The 17,770-nt window shown below is 32.5% G+C and overlaps 1 protein-coding gene across 10 annotated transcripts in view; it reads left to right on the top strand.

The window, feature by feature from the left end:
- The window catches only part of LOC148611649 (syntaxin-binding protein 1-like), a 41,168-nt gene that overhangs the window by 2,006 nt on the left and 21,392 nt on the right, over positions 1–17,770 (top strand). For all 10 annotated transcript variants that reach the window (XM_088592405.1, XM_088592403.1, XM_088592402.1 and 7 more), the window contains exons 2-10: positions 10,789–10,920; positions 11,468–11,544; positions 12,128–12,206; positions 12,564–12,816; positions 13,028–13,112; positions 13,312–13,442; positions 15,985–16,092; positions 17,075–17,282; positions 17,578–17,716. In XM_088592405.1, coding sequence (XP_088448531.1) covers positions 10,789–10,920; positions 11,468–11,544; positions 12,128–12,206; positions 12,564–12,816; positions 13,028–13,112; positions 13,312–13,442; positions 15,985–16,092; positions 17,075–17,282; positions 17,578–17,716 — 1,212 coding nt within the window. The remainder of the gene's footprint in view (positions 1–10,788; positions 10,921–11,467; positions 11,545–12,127; positions 12,207–12,563; positions 12,817–13,027; positions 13,113–13,311; positions 13,443–15,984; positions 16,093–17,074; positions 17,283–17,577; positions 17,717–17,770) is intronic.

Below are 17,770 nucleotides of genomic sequence, written 5' to 3'. Positions count from 1 at the left end.
CCATTTTGAAGATGCCACTCGCCCACGGTGGACAAATCAAGTTGTCCACGCTTTGCCCACCCTTAATGCCCACGGTGGACAGACGTCCACGTGCCCACCGTGTCAGGTGGACAGTATAGTGTCCACGTCCACGGTTTCCGATGGATGCGTGATAACCTGTTGATTGGATTTAATCCATGATCGGCAATTTTATTACAATGTTCAAACGGTTGACAAAAAAAAGAACAATGTGTCAATCATTACCTTGACCGTGAGAATCAATTTTCTTTCACGTATAATTGGCCTGAAGCCAAAATTTTGACACCACCAGGTGTTTACTTAGGAATTAATATAATTAGGTTTTTATATGAATTAATTGTTTGAACTCATGTTTTTTTGTTTTGTTTTGTTTTTTGTTTTTTTTTCTATTTCTTAAGTCCCACATCGTACTTAAGTCTACCATTATTTAGTATCATAAAAAAACCTGGATTAATCAGAAACCAAAGTTGATATAATTTTTAAAGAAATTCATAAGGCCATAGTTTTATCATTTCCAGTTGCTACATGTATCATGTAATAATATTGTACACCTGACCTGTCACCAGATCGTTATGAATTGTAAATTACAATGTTCAAGAAAATCGAGTATTTACGAACTCCTTATTTTACTGACAACCTATTTAACGCAGTTATGTTTTCTAAGTGAAAGAACGGATTTGAAGCAGGCACATGCAACTTTAACTTATGGTATATAAATAACCAATTTCGATATTGTGTCATCTCAACAAACGGGAAACATCGTTGGAAGATAATATACGATCCAGAATTATTGAACCACATGAATTTTCAATTGGCAACAGATTTAAGCGCGCATTATCCGAGCACGCGTTACCCAAATATAGTGATGGGTGAAAATTTCCCCTCTTAAGTTGAATATGCAGTTTCTTCTTTTAGATTTAGTGCACCATAGACAATTGAATGACATATTTCTTTCGTTTCTTTTGTTCTTCACTTAATTCAACAATTTTGACTACTGTTTGTTCTGTTATTATATAATAACAGTAGCATACAAATTGTAAATCAAAATGTTCAAGAAAATCAAGTACTTGCGAAGTACTCATTTTACTGACGGGTTTCTTACGTAATAATTCTAAAAAAAAAACAGAACAAAGTATTTTAAACCAATAACTATAAAAATGCTTTGAGTGTGTCAATTTCTTATGCAAATTTGATAAGCGCCTTTGTAATATCGTTGACCAATCAATGTGTTTTATCAAAAGGTGTGTCCCTGTGTTTTGAGCATTGTATGAGGTATATTGACATTTCGTTGACACTGCAACAATTATCGATCTACGAACAACGTGCCTTACTTGCATAGATAATAAAAAGAGTAATAATACTTGAAAGTATTTAAAATTTGACACCGTCATTCAAAAAACATGTAACTTTAAGAGATATATATATATATAGAAATGTAAAATTATGCTTTCTTCAATTTTTCATAACTGTTGACGTTAAATCAAAACTTTCATTTTACGAGACAGTCTTTTTAATTAAAATTAATTTACATGTAATTCCCGAAAATCATTGCATATCAGGTAATTAATCAAAATGCACTTCAAAAATGGATTTCTTTTAAAGTGTTTTGTTTTGAAATCTCGTAATTTTTTAGAATTTTCTGAAACTTTATTCCAAAAACATTATTACTTTCATTTTCAAAATATCCATTGTTAGCATGAATATACAAATAGGTGAATGACACAAGGGCAATCGTATTTTTATTTCAATAATTAAATGGTCAGTGTTCTTGTAAAATCATGATCAATACAAGTATATTTTTCCTTTTTACTAAATATAATAATCTTGTAAAGTACTTGTGATTTTCATATCATAGCCAGCTAGAAATAAAATTAATCAAAGGGTTTACAACGTTAACTTAATTAGTCAAATCAGTATTATCTGTGTAATGTCACTACTTAATACCTGAGCGTGTCACACTCAGTCAATATACAGGAAGTTGTGGATTAACTGCTAATTAACAAGAAGGAATTGTTTGGTAATATTTAGATTAAAGAATAAAAAGTAACCTAATTTAATGTTTTATGATTACAGAAGCGTATTAGGGACATCCAAAATTATATTTTAAATCAAAATTTCGCCATTGAAAATCCCTTATAAAATAGTGTTTAAATCCCCCAGATATAATCTGATAAAAAAAAATAAATTCTTTTAGTATGAATTTTACTAAATATATATAGAATAAATTAAACTAATTGGTATCTTTATTTACACTGGTGTGCCGACTCAGTAGGTCTTTTTTCTGAAAATCTCCAATATATTTCAATACTAAAACAGGACAAAATTGAGTTTGAAAATTTCGTATTTTTGCATTATTTTGCCTTTCACCTGTAGTTATTGAAATGGATACATATTAAATTAATCACAGTAGAGAGTATTATTCAAATTTTAACATATTTAAAATTCGTAACACCAGCCCACAGTCGTTTCGATTTTATTTTCGAATTTCAAGAAGGTTGCACTCATTGTAGATCTCGTTTATTTTCTTTACGGTTTATGACAGAAAAAAAACATTACTCCTCAATCTTAGTACACACGTGCACGAAGGTCTAATCAGGATTAAATCACCTACATGAATACGTCTTCAAAGGTACATGTAAGTGTCGTTAGCTAATATGCACCGGTTAACTGTCCAGTTTCATTTCACAATACTTTAAACCACACCCTTAATATTTTTATAATTTATTACCTGTCAATCAACGTTACTGCATCTTTACTTAAAACCACACCCTTGACAATTGAGTACCTGTCAATCTAAAGGTCCGAGATAGAACACCTGCATCTTTAGCCACCGCGAGAAATTCATAGCAAAATAATGCAGTGCCATAAAAGGGGATGCTGTTGTAAATAGTTTCATCTTTCAAAGGGACTATTCATCCAATCTTAGCTGATTTTCTCTAAGAATTTTAAATATTATGAGCAAAAGGAGGGTACACTTTGTCCATCACATGGTCGTTAAAGTATTTTTCTCAGAATTCATCTTACAAGATTAGTTGTTGTTTCCAGATTCATAGAAGTTATGTTGAACTATTCAGTATTTCTGAATATATTCTAATCCAACAAATTTTAAAAAATTAATACTTGATTAACGTTAAATCAAATATTTCTTCTATAACACAATTTATTTTTTGACAAGTGATAGCGCTGTATTAAAACCTGCCGCTACTGTTAATTGATTAACTGTCAATTAAAGAGATCAAATGGCACCTATCAAAGGTTACCACGATTTCCTGTATTTATTCCATTTGTTGGCAAATTCTCACGCTTCTCTTCTTTAATCCCGCCCACAGGTAATTGATGACTGTCAAATAAAGAAGCTCTACTGACACCTTTGAAATATTGTTACCGATAGTTCATACAATTAGATACGCTTCTTATAATACAACAGGACCGTAATAATTATTACGTAAGAATGAGTTTTTAAATCCGTGTCCAGTTAAAACGAAACAAGATTTAAAAGTCACCACCAGAATGTGTGAACAACGTGGACAGCGACCAATCATGTGTCCACCGTGGGCCAGTGGGAATGTGTCCAAGGGTGGACACAAATTGTCCACCATTGCCCACACCCACCGTGGGAAAAGGGAATCAAAATTGTCGTTAGCCGTAGTGTATATGTACTTGAAATAAATCTTTAGATGTATACAGTGATAAATATTCAAAAAGGATTAACCAAGATTAATGTATGTACATGTATGTATGTAAGATGTTCTACTCTTATTCGTGTCCATAGCAGAGTGAATGTTTCCTTCTTCTCATTTAGATTGTAAATTCAATGTAACACCCGGGACAAAGCTAAAAGCCTCCTAGTTACAGATTAAAAACATGGCCTCTTGCTGTCTATGGCTGGTGAGAGGCAGCTGTGGTGTTGGTTAGCTGCCCCTTGAATGCCTTGATGGTACTGGCATGTCTGGCACTGTCTGAAAGGCTGTTCCAGTCCCTGATGGTTCTGGAAAGAATGAGAATTTGTAGGTGTCTTGGTTGGTTTGCAATTGTCAATAGTTGCTGTTTCCCGGAGTTCTGGCATCATCTCGGTGTTGTTAAATAGATGCAGCTGGTATATCTGTCATGTCATGGTTGTTTTATACATCATGACTAGCATGGATCTTAGTCGGCGTTCTTCTGGGTTTCCCATTGTAGCTCCTTTTCCATTGATGTAACACAACCAGGAGTTCTGACAGAGCAATTGCCATTGATGAATCTTGCTGCATTTTTTGTACATTCTCTAGTGACTATATGTAAAACAGTTAATAGGGATCAAAAACTATGGCTGCATATTCAATTGTGGGTCTAACCATGGTTCCGTAAGCAGAAGCTTTGATGTCTGGTTCACATCCTGATATATTGCAGCGGTGATTTTCCTACTGTTTTTGGGAAGGGGCCTGTGGCCCATGCGATTGGGAAAAAAAGTGTAAAATTGCTAATTTGGGAAATGATATATAAATGAGAAACACTACAGTTCCCTCAGTATTGAAGAGTGCAGATCTCCTTTGGAAAACAAATTGGATACAACAGAGACTGATGAATGAAGAAAAGTTGTTACATGTACATCTCTCATCAAAAATTCATCTTAATAATGCATATATTGTTTCCCTTTTTCATTAGTTTCAAACATTAACAAAACATTCGTCATTTGAATCATTTAATAGTATATTAAAATTTAAGTTTTCTTACATGTTGATTTTTTTAAGCCAAATGATTCTAATTTCTGACATTTAGCAGTATCAGCTGAGTTCAGTTTTTTTTTTTAATAGAACTTGGAATTATGAGACATTGCATCGCCCGCAATTGAATTGCCCAGTCAGAAATATTCTATTGATATATTGTATGGGTCATTTTTCAGCTTGTCTGTTTAACTTTTTAGCTCACTTTGCTAAAGGCCATGTGAGCTATTGCCATCATTTGGCGTCCGTCGTCGTCGTTAACAATTGTACAAAACTCTTCTCCTCTGAAACTACTTGACTGATTAGGCCAAAAAAAAATAATATGTGTGTTTCCCATCACCTAAAGATTTTGACTGCAGGTAGGTAGGTCGGAAAAAGTTTTTATTTTACAAAAATTATTTTTTTTTCTTTTATAAAGATTTTTTAATGGTTTAAGTTCCATGATACTCATGTTTTCAACGATTTTTGCTATTTTTAATGTTATTGCTTTCAAAAATCTCCTTTGACACTACTTGACCAATTGAAACCAAATTTGGTATGAATATTCCTTGTGATATCCTGCATAGAACAGATGTGGGGATTTTTGATTCTTGAAAAACATGGCCACCGTTACTAAAAATAGAACATAGGGGTCAGACAGTAGATTTTTGAATATATCTCCAAAACCATTAGATTTATTTAAATTATGACATCAGGTAAAAGTGTTTGGCATGATGAGATCTATCTCTGGTCAAATTTTGGTTTTAATCCGTTATGGTCTCACTAACCACTTCTAACGTTTCCATTACTTTACATGTTAAAAAAGTAATTTTCAAAGTCTCACTGTGAATTCCCAGGACAAATGACATCTTAAAGCTGCATACCGTTGCGAAGCTTGGAAAATAAGGCTTCCAAAATCATTATGCTAATGGTACGATCATAGTAGAACTTCTTCACAAAATTTACTTGAATAAATAATACTGAAAATCCACATTTTTACATGTCTGCTAACTGACAGCATGGAGGCACATTACTCACACACATGTAAACAATATTCATACACTTTTGTAGTTAATTACATATATGATTTTAAAGTACACATTCTCAGCTTTATTTTGACTACTTTTAATCATAATACACACAAATAATGCACTTACAATGCATATGTCTAGGTTCAGTGTGTTTTTGGTACTACATAGGGAGATGGCCATTTGACCCGGAAGTGGTTAGTGAGACCTAAGCCATTTTGGAGTTATTGCCCTTTTTCAACAATTTTTGCTATTTTTAATGTTATTGCTTTCAAAAATCTTCTCCTCTGACACTACTTGATAATTGAAACCAAATTTGGTATGAATATTCCTTGTGATATCCTGCATAGAACTGATATGGGGATTTTTGATCCATCAAAAAACATGGCCTTCATTACTAAAAATAGAACATAGGGGTCAGACAGTAGTTTTTCACATATATCTCAAAACCGTTAGGTTTAGCCAAACTCTTCCAATTGCTGAAATGATCCTTATTATAAGGCCTTCAAAGGTCTTCAGGGATCAAAGTTGTCAGGCGATTCCTTGTAATAGTTATTGCTCTTGAAAGATGAAATTTTTTTTTTACAGTTTTCAGCCAATATCTTGAAACCTATATTAGATAGAAAAAAATTTTAATTGCTGAAATGATCCTTATGATAAGTCCTACCAAAGTCTACTTGAGTCAAAATTGTTGGACATCTTGTTAAATTTATTACCCTTGAAAGACAAACTTTAACCAGGTGAGCAATTCAGGCTCCTGGGAGCCTCTTGTTTTAGTTCCCTTCAAGTGCAACAATGACATAGAATTGAATAGATTGCAATGCAATCATAATGGCATTGATAGTATAAGGAAAACTAAAGAAACACCTTGAAAGACGATCTAAATGTAAATAAACAAAGTGTGATACAGAAGAAAAAAAAACAACTTGATCGCGATCTCGAGATGACCGGACGTCTATTGACAATCAAGAATTTTACAACCAACAATTGGGATTTTTAAAGCCTTTTCTCGTTGGGAATGGGCAGAAATTCGGACCTAAAATAAGGGATGGAAAATCACTGAGCAGTGTAGGAACCCTAGCCCTAATGTCGTCCATAATTCTGGATGTTGCATGTAAATACCCAAGATCGATGATAAACAATTGACTGAGTATTCCTAGTGATGATTTTTTTTTATAGTTTAAACTTTCCATTCGAATCTCTCAAGACTAGCTATTACCCTGGCATTTAGATGTTTGATTAGTGGGGTTTAATGCCCGAGCAGCAATATTTCAGCTATATTCAGGCGATGAACATGAAATGGATGATAAAATGAACATCAAACAATGATGATGAAATGAAAAAAGGGATGGGCCACAAGGATAATAGGGTCAACAAATTTTGATTGCCACTAGAAAAAGGGAGGGATGGGTAGGTCAGGCAATTTAGCCTCCTGTGGCGGATCACAAAGGTTCCTACTTTTATGGAATACCACAGCAGGGTTCTTTAACGTGCAAGGAATGTGGCGTCTTTCCCAACACTGTGCACCACTATGGTTTGCAGTCAGGTTTTCCGTATTATAGCCTGACAACCCCAGCATGTAACACACCAGGGGTACCCCATTTCACCGCATTGATTATTACTTTGTAAAAATTAATTTCTAAACATCTTCCAAATATACAGAAGAAGATGTTTTCAAAGTGCTTGAATTTTTGATTGATGACATATGCATCCATTGTGGTGGACGCGGTTTCAACAAACAGTTGGCATTCCAGTGGGTACAAATTGTGCTCCGCTACTTGTTTACCTATTCTTTCACTCTTATGAGGCTGACTTTATAGCTGATCTGATCCGAAAGAAAGAATATCGTTTAGCTAGATCTTTTAATCTCAGTTTCCGCTATATAGATGGCATATTATCTTTAACAATATTAGTTTCGGGCATTTGATACATCGCATCTACCCCAAAGAACTTGAGATAATGGATACTACAGACACTGTGAAGTCGGCCTCATTTCTTTACCTACATGTAGAGATTGATTGTAAAGGAAAACTATTGATCAAACTTTACGACAAATATGAAGACTTTTCATTCAGAATTGTCAACTTTCCTTTCATCTGTGGCAACATCCCTTCTGCACCTGCATATGGAGTTTCATATTACAGCTCATACGTTAAGCCAGAGCTTGCCGCAACAATGCAAATTTTTTGTATTGCCCTGGACTTCTTACAATGAGGCTTCTTTAATAGGATTAGGTTGCTACAAGATTGAAGTCATCACTACAGAAGTTTTATGGTCATTATCATGAACTCGTGGATTGTTACGATGTATCCATCTGCACCATGAAAACTGATTTGTTCAATGTGTCATAGTTTTCCTTTCCTCTTTCATCTAGCCCAGACTTGACTTTTTATGAGCAACTCTGCGGATGTTTCTAGAAAAGCAGAGGACGCTTACCCAGCCTATGCAACTGGTCCATGCTTCCGGTTTTTAGTGGAGTCTGAGTTGCTCATTTACTTTTTACATTACAGGGTGTCAAGTCCCTATAAATTCCTATATTTTCCTATTAATTTGAAGGTCCCTATATTTTCCCTATAATTCATTAAAATCCCTATAAACCCTTTATATTTTTTCCAAAATGATAAAAAAAAAACACTGATATATGATGCCTGTATGAATCATATTCAGTGTATCTCTTTACTATTTTATACGCAATTAAGATACTCATATATATTTATTGAATAGCTGTTTCTGGGAAAAGTACATTATAGTATGATATTCTATCTGGTGAACTCGGGGCAGCAATATTTACACCATGTTTATTGATCACCGTATACTCATGTTAGTAGCAAGACTTTACAAAGAGATATATTGTCTTTGATTTGGCATATCCTTGTTGAAAGTTAGTATTTAAATTAAAAGTCATTGAATCCTTTTGAAGAATTTAACTTTATCTTTAAGAATGACTTGCTTTTAAGATTTTAAAGTGATACATTTCATATAGCCAGAACTAATTGAGGGCAAAACAGGCAAGGAATTGTTGACCATTGATGTCAATAATGTAAAGTGATCAGGACATAGTAATAGGTGATAAAGTGAGACATCACATGGTAAAGTTGAGTTCTGAACAGCAGAGAAAGCAAATGCTAGGAATTTGTGCATTTTACCATAGATCAGTTGAACATTTACAGAAGAGACTACCACTGGGGAAAGTCCTTATATTATCATGAGTCTTAGTTGTCTCAATCCATTGAAAAAGACTGGAACAGTCAGTGAGTCTGTCAGATGTATTCAACAAATAACCAGACAACTAAAACTGACAATTGATCTTGTGTTGGTTACTGATGAGTGGAATGTTATCAGCAGGATAGTAGTCTGTCTGGAGCAGTGGAGGAGCAGAGAATTGACCACTACTGGAGAGAAGTATTTGACTTGAAAGGTGATGATGGCAAAACTAAGTACAGACTATCGGAGAAAGTAATTAAAACAGCTTTTGTATTGCCACATGGAAATACAGATGTAGAAAGGAGTTTGTCAGTGAATATTAATGTGGTCACTGATGATAGGACTTTGCTTTCAGAGCAAGCCATTAATGGCATATGAAAGATACAGTTGCATTTTATGATCCTCTACATCAACAGCAAAGAAACATATTTTTTACAAAGGAATTGATCAAAGCTTTGAAAATTGCACATGCTTGTTACCAAGCAAAGCTTGAAGAAGAAAGAAACAAAAAAAAAACTGGAATTATCCAAAGCAAGGGAGAAAAGAGAAAATGAAGAAAGATTAAAGAGAAAACATGAGGAAGAACTAGCAGCTACCAAAAAAATTGGACAAAGAGAGCTAGAACTGTCAGAAATAAAATCACAAGTTAAGATTGATACAGATGCAGGCAATGCCCGCCTTAAAGAAGGAAAAATGAAACTAGAAAAGATAATGAAGGAAAATGACATACATTTTTGTATATAGATCATCTCTTCAAGTTGCCCAAATAATGATTGATACAGGTACAAGTAAATCAGAAAAAGCCGGTCACATCTCTTGGGGAAAAAGATGACAACGCAAGCAAAGCATGGTACAAAACATCATGAACACTGTCATTTATCAAGTTTAAAAAAGCAAGGTGACAAGGAAAGCAGTTCTAAAAGCAAGGGAGAGAAATCAACTAAGAGAAAGAGTGAAACAACTGCAACACATAGAGAAGACAGAAAGAAACAAAAGCATTAATGATATTTTCATGTACTCATTAGACATTTTGAATATATGTTTCTTTAATTTTAATGTGATATAAAGAGTAACTTTATAATGGCTTAATGTAAATTGGGTAAAATCATAAATGGGAGTAATCAGTAAAGGAAATGGCTGTAGGGGAGGAGAAGGCCATAATACATGTACTTAGAATAGAGGGTTATACACGTATATAGGTTTTGTATCAAGGATATAAGAGCTGGACAGGAAACTAATCAAAGTTAAATTTCTTTTTAGTTTACAATGAATGTTGTCATATTATTCCAATTTCGTTAAATTCCAAATTTGCCAGGTTTCTTGGTTGAAACAATAGACTTTTAACACAAATCCTTCAATGAAAACCCTATGTATCCCTATAAATTGATTTAAAAATCCCTATTTTTGCCCTATAAATTGTAAAAAAATCCCTACAATCCTATATTTTTTAGGCCAAAAGTGGCTCGACACCCAGACATATGTACTTATGATAGATATGCCCAAACAAAAAGAATTTTATAATTCATTTCATTGTAATGCCATCATTTTTGTTGCTTAGTGCTGATTGTTGACAAAATACTGATAATTGTATTTTTAAATTTCTGTGTTGACAAATATGTAATTTCCCATGGATTTGAAAATAAATAATTATTTGGTAGGAACAATAACCTTCTAAAGTATTTTTGGCATGAAACAAGATAGGAAATCATTGTTTTCATCAAATTAACAACTGAAAGTTGTCTTGCTAACAAAGTCATGGAGGACCTGACAATGTAAACATTGGGATGCTGGATTTAGAAATAAAATATAAATATACAACTGTACATGGTTTCAGACAGATTCTTCTCTATTTTCAGAAATTACAAATGATGTTATTCTGCAAGTTAAAAAACCAAATGAGTGGAAGGTTTTAGTTGTGGACCAGCTTAGCAAAAGGATGATCTCAAGTTGTTGTAGAATGTGTGAGATTATGTCGGAGGGTATAACATGTACGTACATAAGATATCAAATTGATTAAAAAAGCAAGATAGAAGAAAATATTTTTTTTTTGTGAATGCATGTTTAAAGGAAAGAAAGTGAAATTGCAGTGCACCTGTGAAATCAATTGCATTGAGTTTTAATTATTTAGTCTGAAAATAACAGCAGTTTTTTTCTCGTGTGAGATGTCAAATTGTCTCTGTAAAAATGAATTAATTCACTACAAGTACTGTATGTACATTTTTATTTATAGAAAAGTTGATATAATTGGTTTAGTCTTCTGGCTGAGATATTTTAATTGTAGTTGTCTACAGGCAATGACAGCTTAATACATGTAATTAATGTATAATTGAAGTATACACTGTAACATGTGGGCAACTAAAATTACATGTACACCCCAAAGGATCAACATATGAGTTTGATTTATAACTGACATTTATGACAATGTACAATTTTTAAACACTTCTGAATTAAATGCACCATTTTCAGAATTGATAATAGTACATGGTCCCAGTAATCCTAATTACTGGTACTGTAGTGAACTTATCATATTTTCAGTGGTAGAGGATATAAACAAAAGAAGAGAACCACTTCCATTGCTTGAAGCTGTTTATCTTTTAACCCCGGTTGAAAAGGTAGTTATTACAGTTTACTTGATCCATGATCAACCAAAGTCAAAGATTATATTAGGATAAAATAATTCATATTGAATGACTGTAAATTTGTTTACCCCAATTAAATGTGGGGCAGTATATCGGTTGGTACGTCCTGATATCTGTCACACTTTGATATCCGTAATGATTGATGGATTCTTGTACAAATTTTAGGGAATTTCATTGTTTTGATTCTGATCCAATGAATTTGGGGTCTTCTTTTATCTTAACATGGACTTTGACATCGAATCAACTATATAGTAAGGGGTACACATTTTGTATCCTCTTGAAAATATTTTAGGGTAACAATCAAGTAAAGACAAATGCTGCGTATTGGAAAACTAGTAACCACATAGAATTATTTTCAATGTTAGCAATGTAGTACATATGTATTATAAAACAAAACACTTCAAATACAAGATTATGATTAATAAAAATCTGTATTTTTATTATGAAAACTAATTACAGTGTTTAGAAACATGATTGCTCATGATACCATCAACAATTTTTGATGAACAATTTGCATTTGTTTGTCTTATGTCTGCATCTGATTTGATTTTTTCAGTCTGTCAAAGCATTAATGGTGGATTTTCAGAATCCCAATAATACACAGTATAAAAGTGCACATGTCTTTTTCACAGAAGGTAATAATAGTTATGATCTTCGAAATTTTGATAAATATTTAATTAAAAGATTTGTATTTTTAGATACTGTTAATTTCAGTTAAATACATTCAAATGGGCAGAATGTTGTTTTCTTTTGTGGTTTTGTTCCAAAGTGTGGCTTAGTTGGTCAAAGTGTTAGGCCCTGAAAGATTATGTGGACAAGGAAAAAGAAAACAGAAGAAAAAAACAGCAACAAATATTAGCAGATAAATAAACAAGCAGTGTGAATCGTACTGAAAACTGATCATGTAAGAATAGTACTAAGCAAAAATTTGTTTAACTTTAGAAACAAAACTACAGATAATATGAGTAAAATGCTTTTTATTCTGTTTCAAGCTTGTCCAGATGAATTATTCAATGAACTATGCAAATCAACATCAGCTAAGTTCATAAAGACACTGAAGGAGATCAACATAGCATTTCTGCCTACAGAATCACAGGTCTATTCCCTGGACTCTAGAGACACATTCCAGTTTTATTATAACCCTGTCAGACAATCTGGACGGACAATTAATCTGGAGAGATGTGCTGAACAGATTGCTACATTATGTGCCACATTAGGAGAATATCCTGCTGTTAGATATAGGAGGTAATTATAAGGAATATTGAAGATGGAAATTTTTTGACGAAATTATTTAAAAGGAAATTGATTAATATTAACTAACTTTAATATATAGTGTAAATAAATAAAATGAAAATAAATATAATTGATAAATTAAATTTTGAAATAAAATGGTATGTTTAAAAAAAAAATGGATCAAAAGTCTTTAAAGTGAAATTGAAAATTCTTATTACTACAGTGAATTTGACAAGAATGCAGAGTTTGCTCAGATGGTCCAACAGAAACTGGATGCTTATAGAGCTGATGACCATACCATGGGAGAGGTATTGATCTAGTTATAACTCAATTATTGTTAAAAATGTTCATGTTTTCCTAATTTTGACCTGGAGGTATTACAATGAACTGTCTTCATTGTTAACTTTGTGATGTACATGCTAGAAAAGAAGTGTTCTTTATATTTTTCTTTCATATGATTGTGACATGATATTCACTTTTGATTTAAGAGTTAACATTTTATTCCAGGGTCCCCAGAAAGACCGCTCTCAGTTGTTGATTTTGGACCGAGGATTTGATCCTATTACACCACTGTTGCATGACCTACATTTCCAGGCTATGGCTTATGATTTGTTAGATATTGAAAATGATGTATATAAGTAGGTATTATGGATGGATATGATACATGTAGATTCTTCAAAAAAAGACAACAAGTCCTATAGAGATATATAGATGCTGCAGATTTTATTTTTTTTATTTCGTTCTATGGCTGTTGTCTTAATTTGCAGTATTTATTATCTGTTTAAGACAAACCCTTCATCTTTTCATTAGTTAGATATGGGAAATGTGCTGAAAGAATGGCTTTCTTTCTATATTCAGGGCCTAAGGTCTCACTAACCACTTCCGGGTCAAATGGCCATCCCCCTATGTAGTACCAAAAACACACTGAACCTAGACATATGCATTGTAAGTGCATTATTTGTGTGTATTATGATTAAAAGTAGTCAAAATGAAGCTGAGAATGTGTACTTTAAAATCATATATGTAATTAACTACAAAAGTGTATGAATATTGTTTACATGTGTGAGTAATTTGCCTCCATGCTGTCAGTTAGCAGAACAGGTAAAAATGTGGATTTTCAGTATTATTTATTCAAGTAAATTTTGTGAAGAATTTCTACTATCATCGTACCATTAGCATAATGATTTTGGAAGCCTTATTTTCCAAGCTTCGCAATGGTACGCAACTTTAAGATGTCATTTGTCCTGGGAATTCACAGTGAGACTTTGAAAATTACTTTTTTAACATGTAAAGTAATGGAAATGTTAGAAGTGGTTAGTGAGACCTAATCTAGACATTGATGGTAAGGAGAAGTCTTAGTAAATTCTGTTTGAAAAATAACAGTATTGACATTTTTGTCTGTAATCTATTAAAAAAAACTTCTCCCTGTCAAAGGGTATTAGGAGAAGTGAGCACAAACAAGGAGAAGTATTTGATACTCATTCCTTGCTCTAGATTAAGCCCTCCTATATCTTGCATTAATTTTTAAGTTTTAACATTAAAATTCAATCTTTAAATTTATTTGATGTTTATATGTTTATCAACTTCCACAATTCTAGAAACAAACCATTGAAAGTACAGTACAAATTTAAGATATTGTATGTCAAATATCTTGATTTCTCTGTACAAAAATGAATGAATATCTGAGTTGTCAATAATCACAAAATGTACGTTATATTCCAGTGCTTTCATTAAGAGCCGGTACCTGGTACTTTGCGTCTGGTACCGGCAGAATAAAATAAAAGCAAAAGAAAAAACACGAGAAAAAACCTATTAAATAGATATCTAGGATCACTCAATGTGTCGTCTGTGTCTCAAAATCATCATCTCTGGTATTATGGGTGTCTTCGTCGAGGTCCGCATTGGAATCTAATATATCGGTAAAGCGCTTAACCTATGAAAATCGGGCCGTCCGTGCGAGACCCAACAGGGTAGTCAAAGATGTTAAAACCTCCTTAGTAGTTAACCTAAGACGATTTAACAGTGTCGACTTACGAAAACATAACAGACAAAATGATGTCTAAATGAAAAGGCAAAGCAATAACCGATTCTTTTGTGCTGAACAAAAATCTAAACAATGGTGAAGGTTCTGTGAAAATGTGTCAGAGCATGCTGTTCGTATTTGGAATTGCCCCATACTGGTCCTTTTTCCTGATATTTGTTGTGATTTGTGCGAACGAGTGCAGAAATTTTTAGTGTTGACAATGAGTCAACACGTGAAATAAACTTTTACCCAATATGATTTTAGGAACGACCAAAAAATATTCTGGCAAACCTAAATTTAAAAAGAACATGTCTGGCCTTTGTTGCCAAGAAAAAAAAATGACCCGAGATTCAACACTGCTATAAATAGTAATAGAAAATAAATACCATGTACATTGTAATGTGAAAAAATTCAGACCTAGGAACAACAATCATGATATGGAATTTCTGTTATCAAATGTTTAGTTTTGTTCATATTCTGTAACAATTTTGTAACAAGTAAATAAAAGGCTAAGAACCAAGTATAACATTTATCATATTCATATAAAATGGCATGGTATTAAACAGTCAACAGTGTTTATCAGCATTAGTCTAGAAATGGATCTGGTGGGAATCATGGGGAGCTTCTAGGTTTTAGGGTTTTCAGACGAAATTGGTTATGATTTATCATATATCTTGATTTCAAATTCATATATTTTATACAAAACTGAAGCAAATATTCAAATATTGCTGACTAAGTCCCATATTTTTAAGTCCAAATTTTAGTCACAAAAAAGCTAAAATCCAGGAGCTTCCGTGGGGCTTTGTTCCCCCACCACAGCTATGCCCTAGATCCCTCGCTAAATATATTTGGTACCTCCTACTTTCTGTAATGTACCTCCTCAAAATTTAATGAAACCCCTGATATTCATATTGAAAGATTTAATATTGAAATATTTTATGAAATTGAAGAGGTGTACATATATATTCTGAACATTTAATGGAACACTAAGGTAAGTAGAAAAACATGCATTTTAAGCGTTACAATTTAGCAATAAATTGACATTTCAAATTCATTTGCAGTATTAAAAGCTTATACAGTGAAGTTTTTGAAAGAAAAATACAGTGATAGTCAGCAAAACTCAGTTCCTTTTCTGTGAAGTAATCTATTTATTTCAGATATGAGAACAATTTAGGAAACGATGTTGTAATAAAAGAAGTATTATTGGATGAGACTGATGATTTATGGGTTGATCTTAGGCATCAGCACATTGCTATTGTATCACAGTAAGTAATATAGCTTATATCAAGAACCACAAATGATTTTCTTTTAAACAAACTACTAAAATATCATTTAAATCTACATATTGTCAATAGAAGTATTTTATGTTATCCTAAAGTTACCATTTTTTGATCTATTAGATTCCATATTTTTTTATACATGCAACTCTAATAAAATATTTGATATATACCCTATTAAACCACTAGTATTTTCTATCACAAACAAGATGGAATTCCAAACTGAGAGAGAATCAAAAGAAATGTTTAACTTCAAAGATCTAAAAATACATGCGTTAGAAAAAAGGCGTCTTTATACTTATTGAAGACCTTTTGATGTTGTGTTAAAGTATTTACTATTTGTATTTAGGTTATACCCTGGGACATTTGTTGCATTTTAACATATCCATTCTTTTTTCTGTTAAAATCTTTAAGGCACACTACTTCATTGAACTATGGATAAGATTAAATAATATTTTTATTGGTCTTTGAAATTTGATACTTCATTTTAAAAGTGCATCATTTTAATATTATTAAGAGCAGTATAAATTCAGCTAAAAAACTTGAAAATTAAATTATAGCAACATTCATTCTGTTGTCATCAATGTTGGCAAATAACACTTTACTGGATCCAATGATGTGTCAACGTTTACTTAATTTGGACCATGAATTACATAGTAGATGCCTCAATGCACTTATTTTCATAGTAATTGAACAGATACATCAAGATGGCAACATTAAGCAAGCAATGATGATTCATGATTTATTTGAAAAGTGGCATACATTTGAATTTCTATTGTTTCTGAAGACCTAATTTTTCTATTCTTAAATGTGGAATTTTAACTTTCTTTATTCAAATATACAAATCATTCACATATTACAATTCCAATGAACTGTATAGGTAATTGTGTTCATATTTTTCCACTTTTTCCCCTTTTGTCATTGATTTATCATTGAATATAGACATAAAACACAAATGCTTTTTTTACAGACAAGTAACAAAGCAACTAAAACAGTTTGCCAAAGATAAGAAGATGTCTGATGGTGAGAAGGCTAATATTAGAGACTTATCTCAGATGTTAAAGAAAATGCCCCAATACCAAAAAGAACTGAGTAAATACTCGACACACCTTCATCTGGCAGAGGATTGTATGAAAATCTACCAGAAACATGTTGACAGGCTTTGTAAAGTAGAGCAGGTATGGTGCTAGGATATAAAGCAGGTTTGACTTTTGATATGGCGTGGGACTCAGATAATGTATGATTAAGGAATACATTTTCTTCAAATCCATAGATCTTTTTCTAATTTATTTTCCACTTTTTGGGTTTTTTTTTGTTTTTTTTTGGGACAAGAAATTGAGATGTTATATGTGCTCAAAGCAAAAAACTTTCTTCAGGTAATTTGCATAAGTTCTCAAGTTATTAAATATTAAAAGAAGTATTGAATATGAAATAACACGATACACATACTCAACATTATCTCGTCTGTTGTAGGATTTGGCCATGGGAACTGATGCTGAAGGCGAAAAAATAAAGGACCATATGAGAAATATTGTACCTATTCTATTAGATCAACATATAACAGCTTACGATAAAATAAGAATCATATTGTTATATATTATTCATAAGGGAGGTAAGTCATCATTATACACCCCTTCTTATATTTTTCTTTTTTGTCATAGATGTT

This window comes from Perna viridis, chromosome 7 (genome assembly GCF_037379345.1).
Source record: "Perna viridis isolate PV_CMFRI_1.1 ecotype Kerala chromosome 7, ASM3737934v1, whole genome shotgun sequence".
Lineage (NCBI taxonomy): Eukaryota > Metazoa > Mollusca > Bivalvia > Mytilida > Mytilidae > Perna > Perna viridis.
Note: the sequence above shows the minus strand (reverse complement) of the source record. Positions and strands in the feature narration are given on the sequence as shown.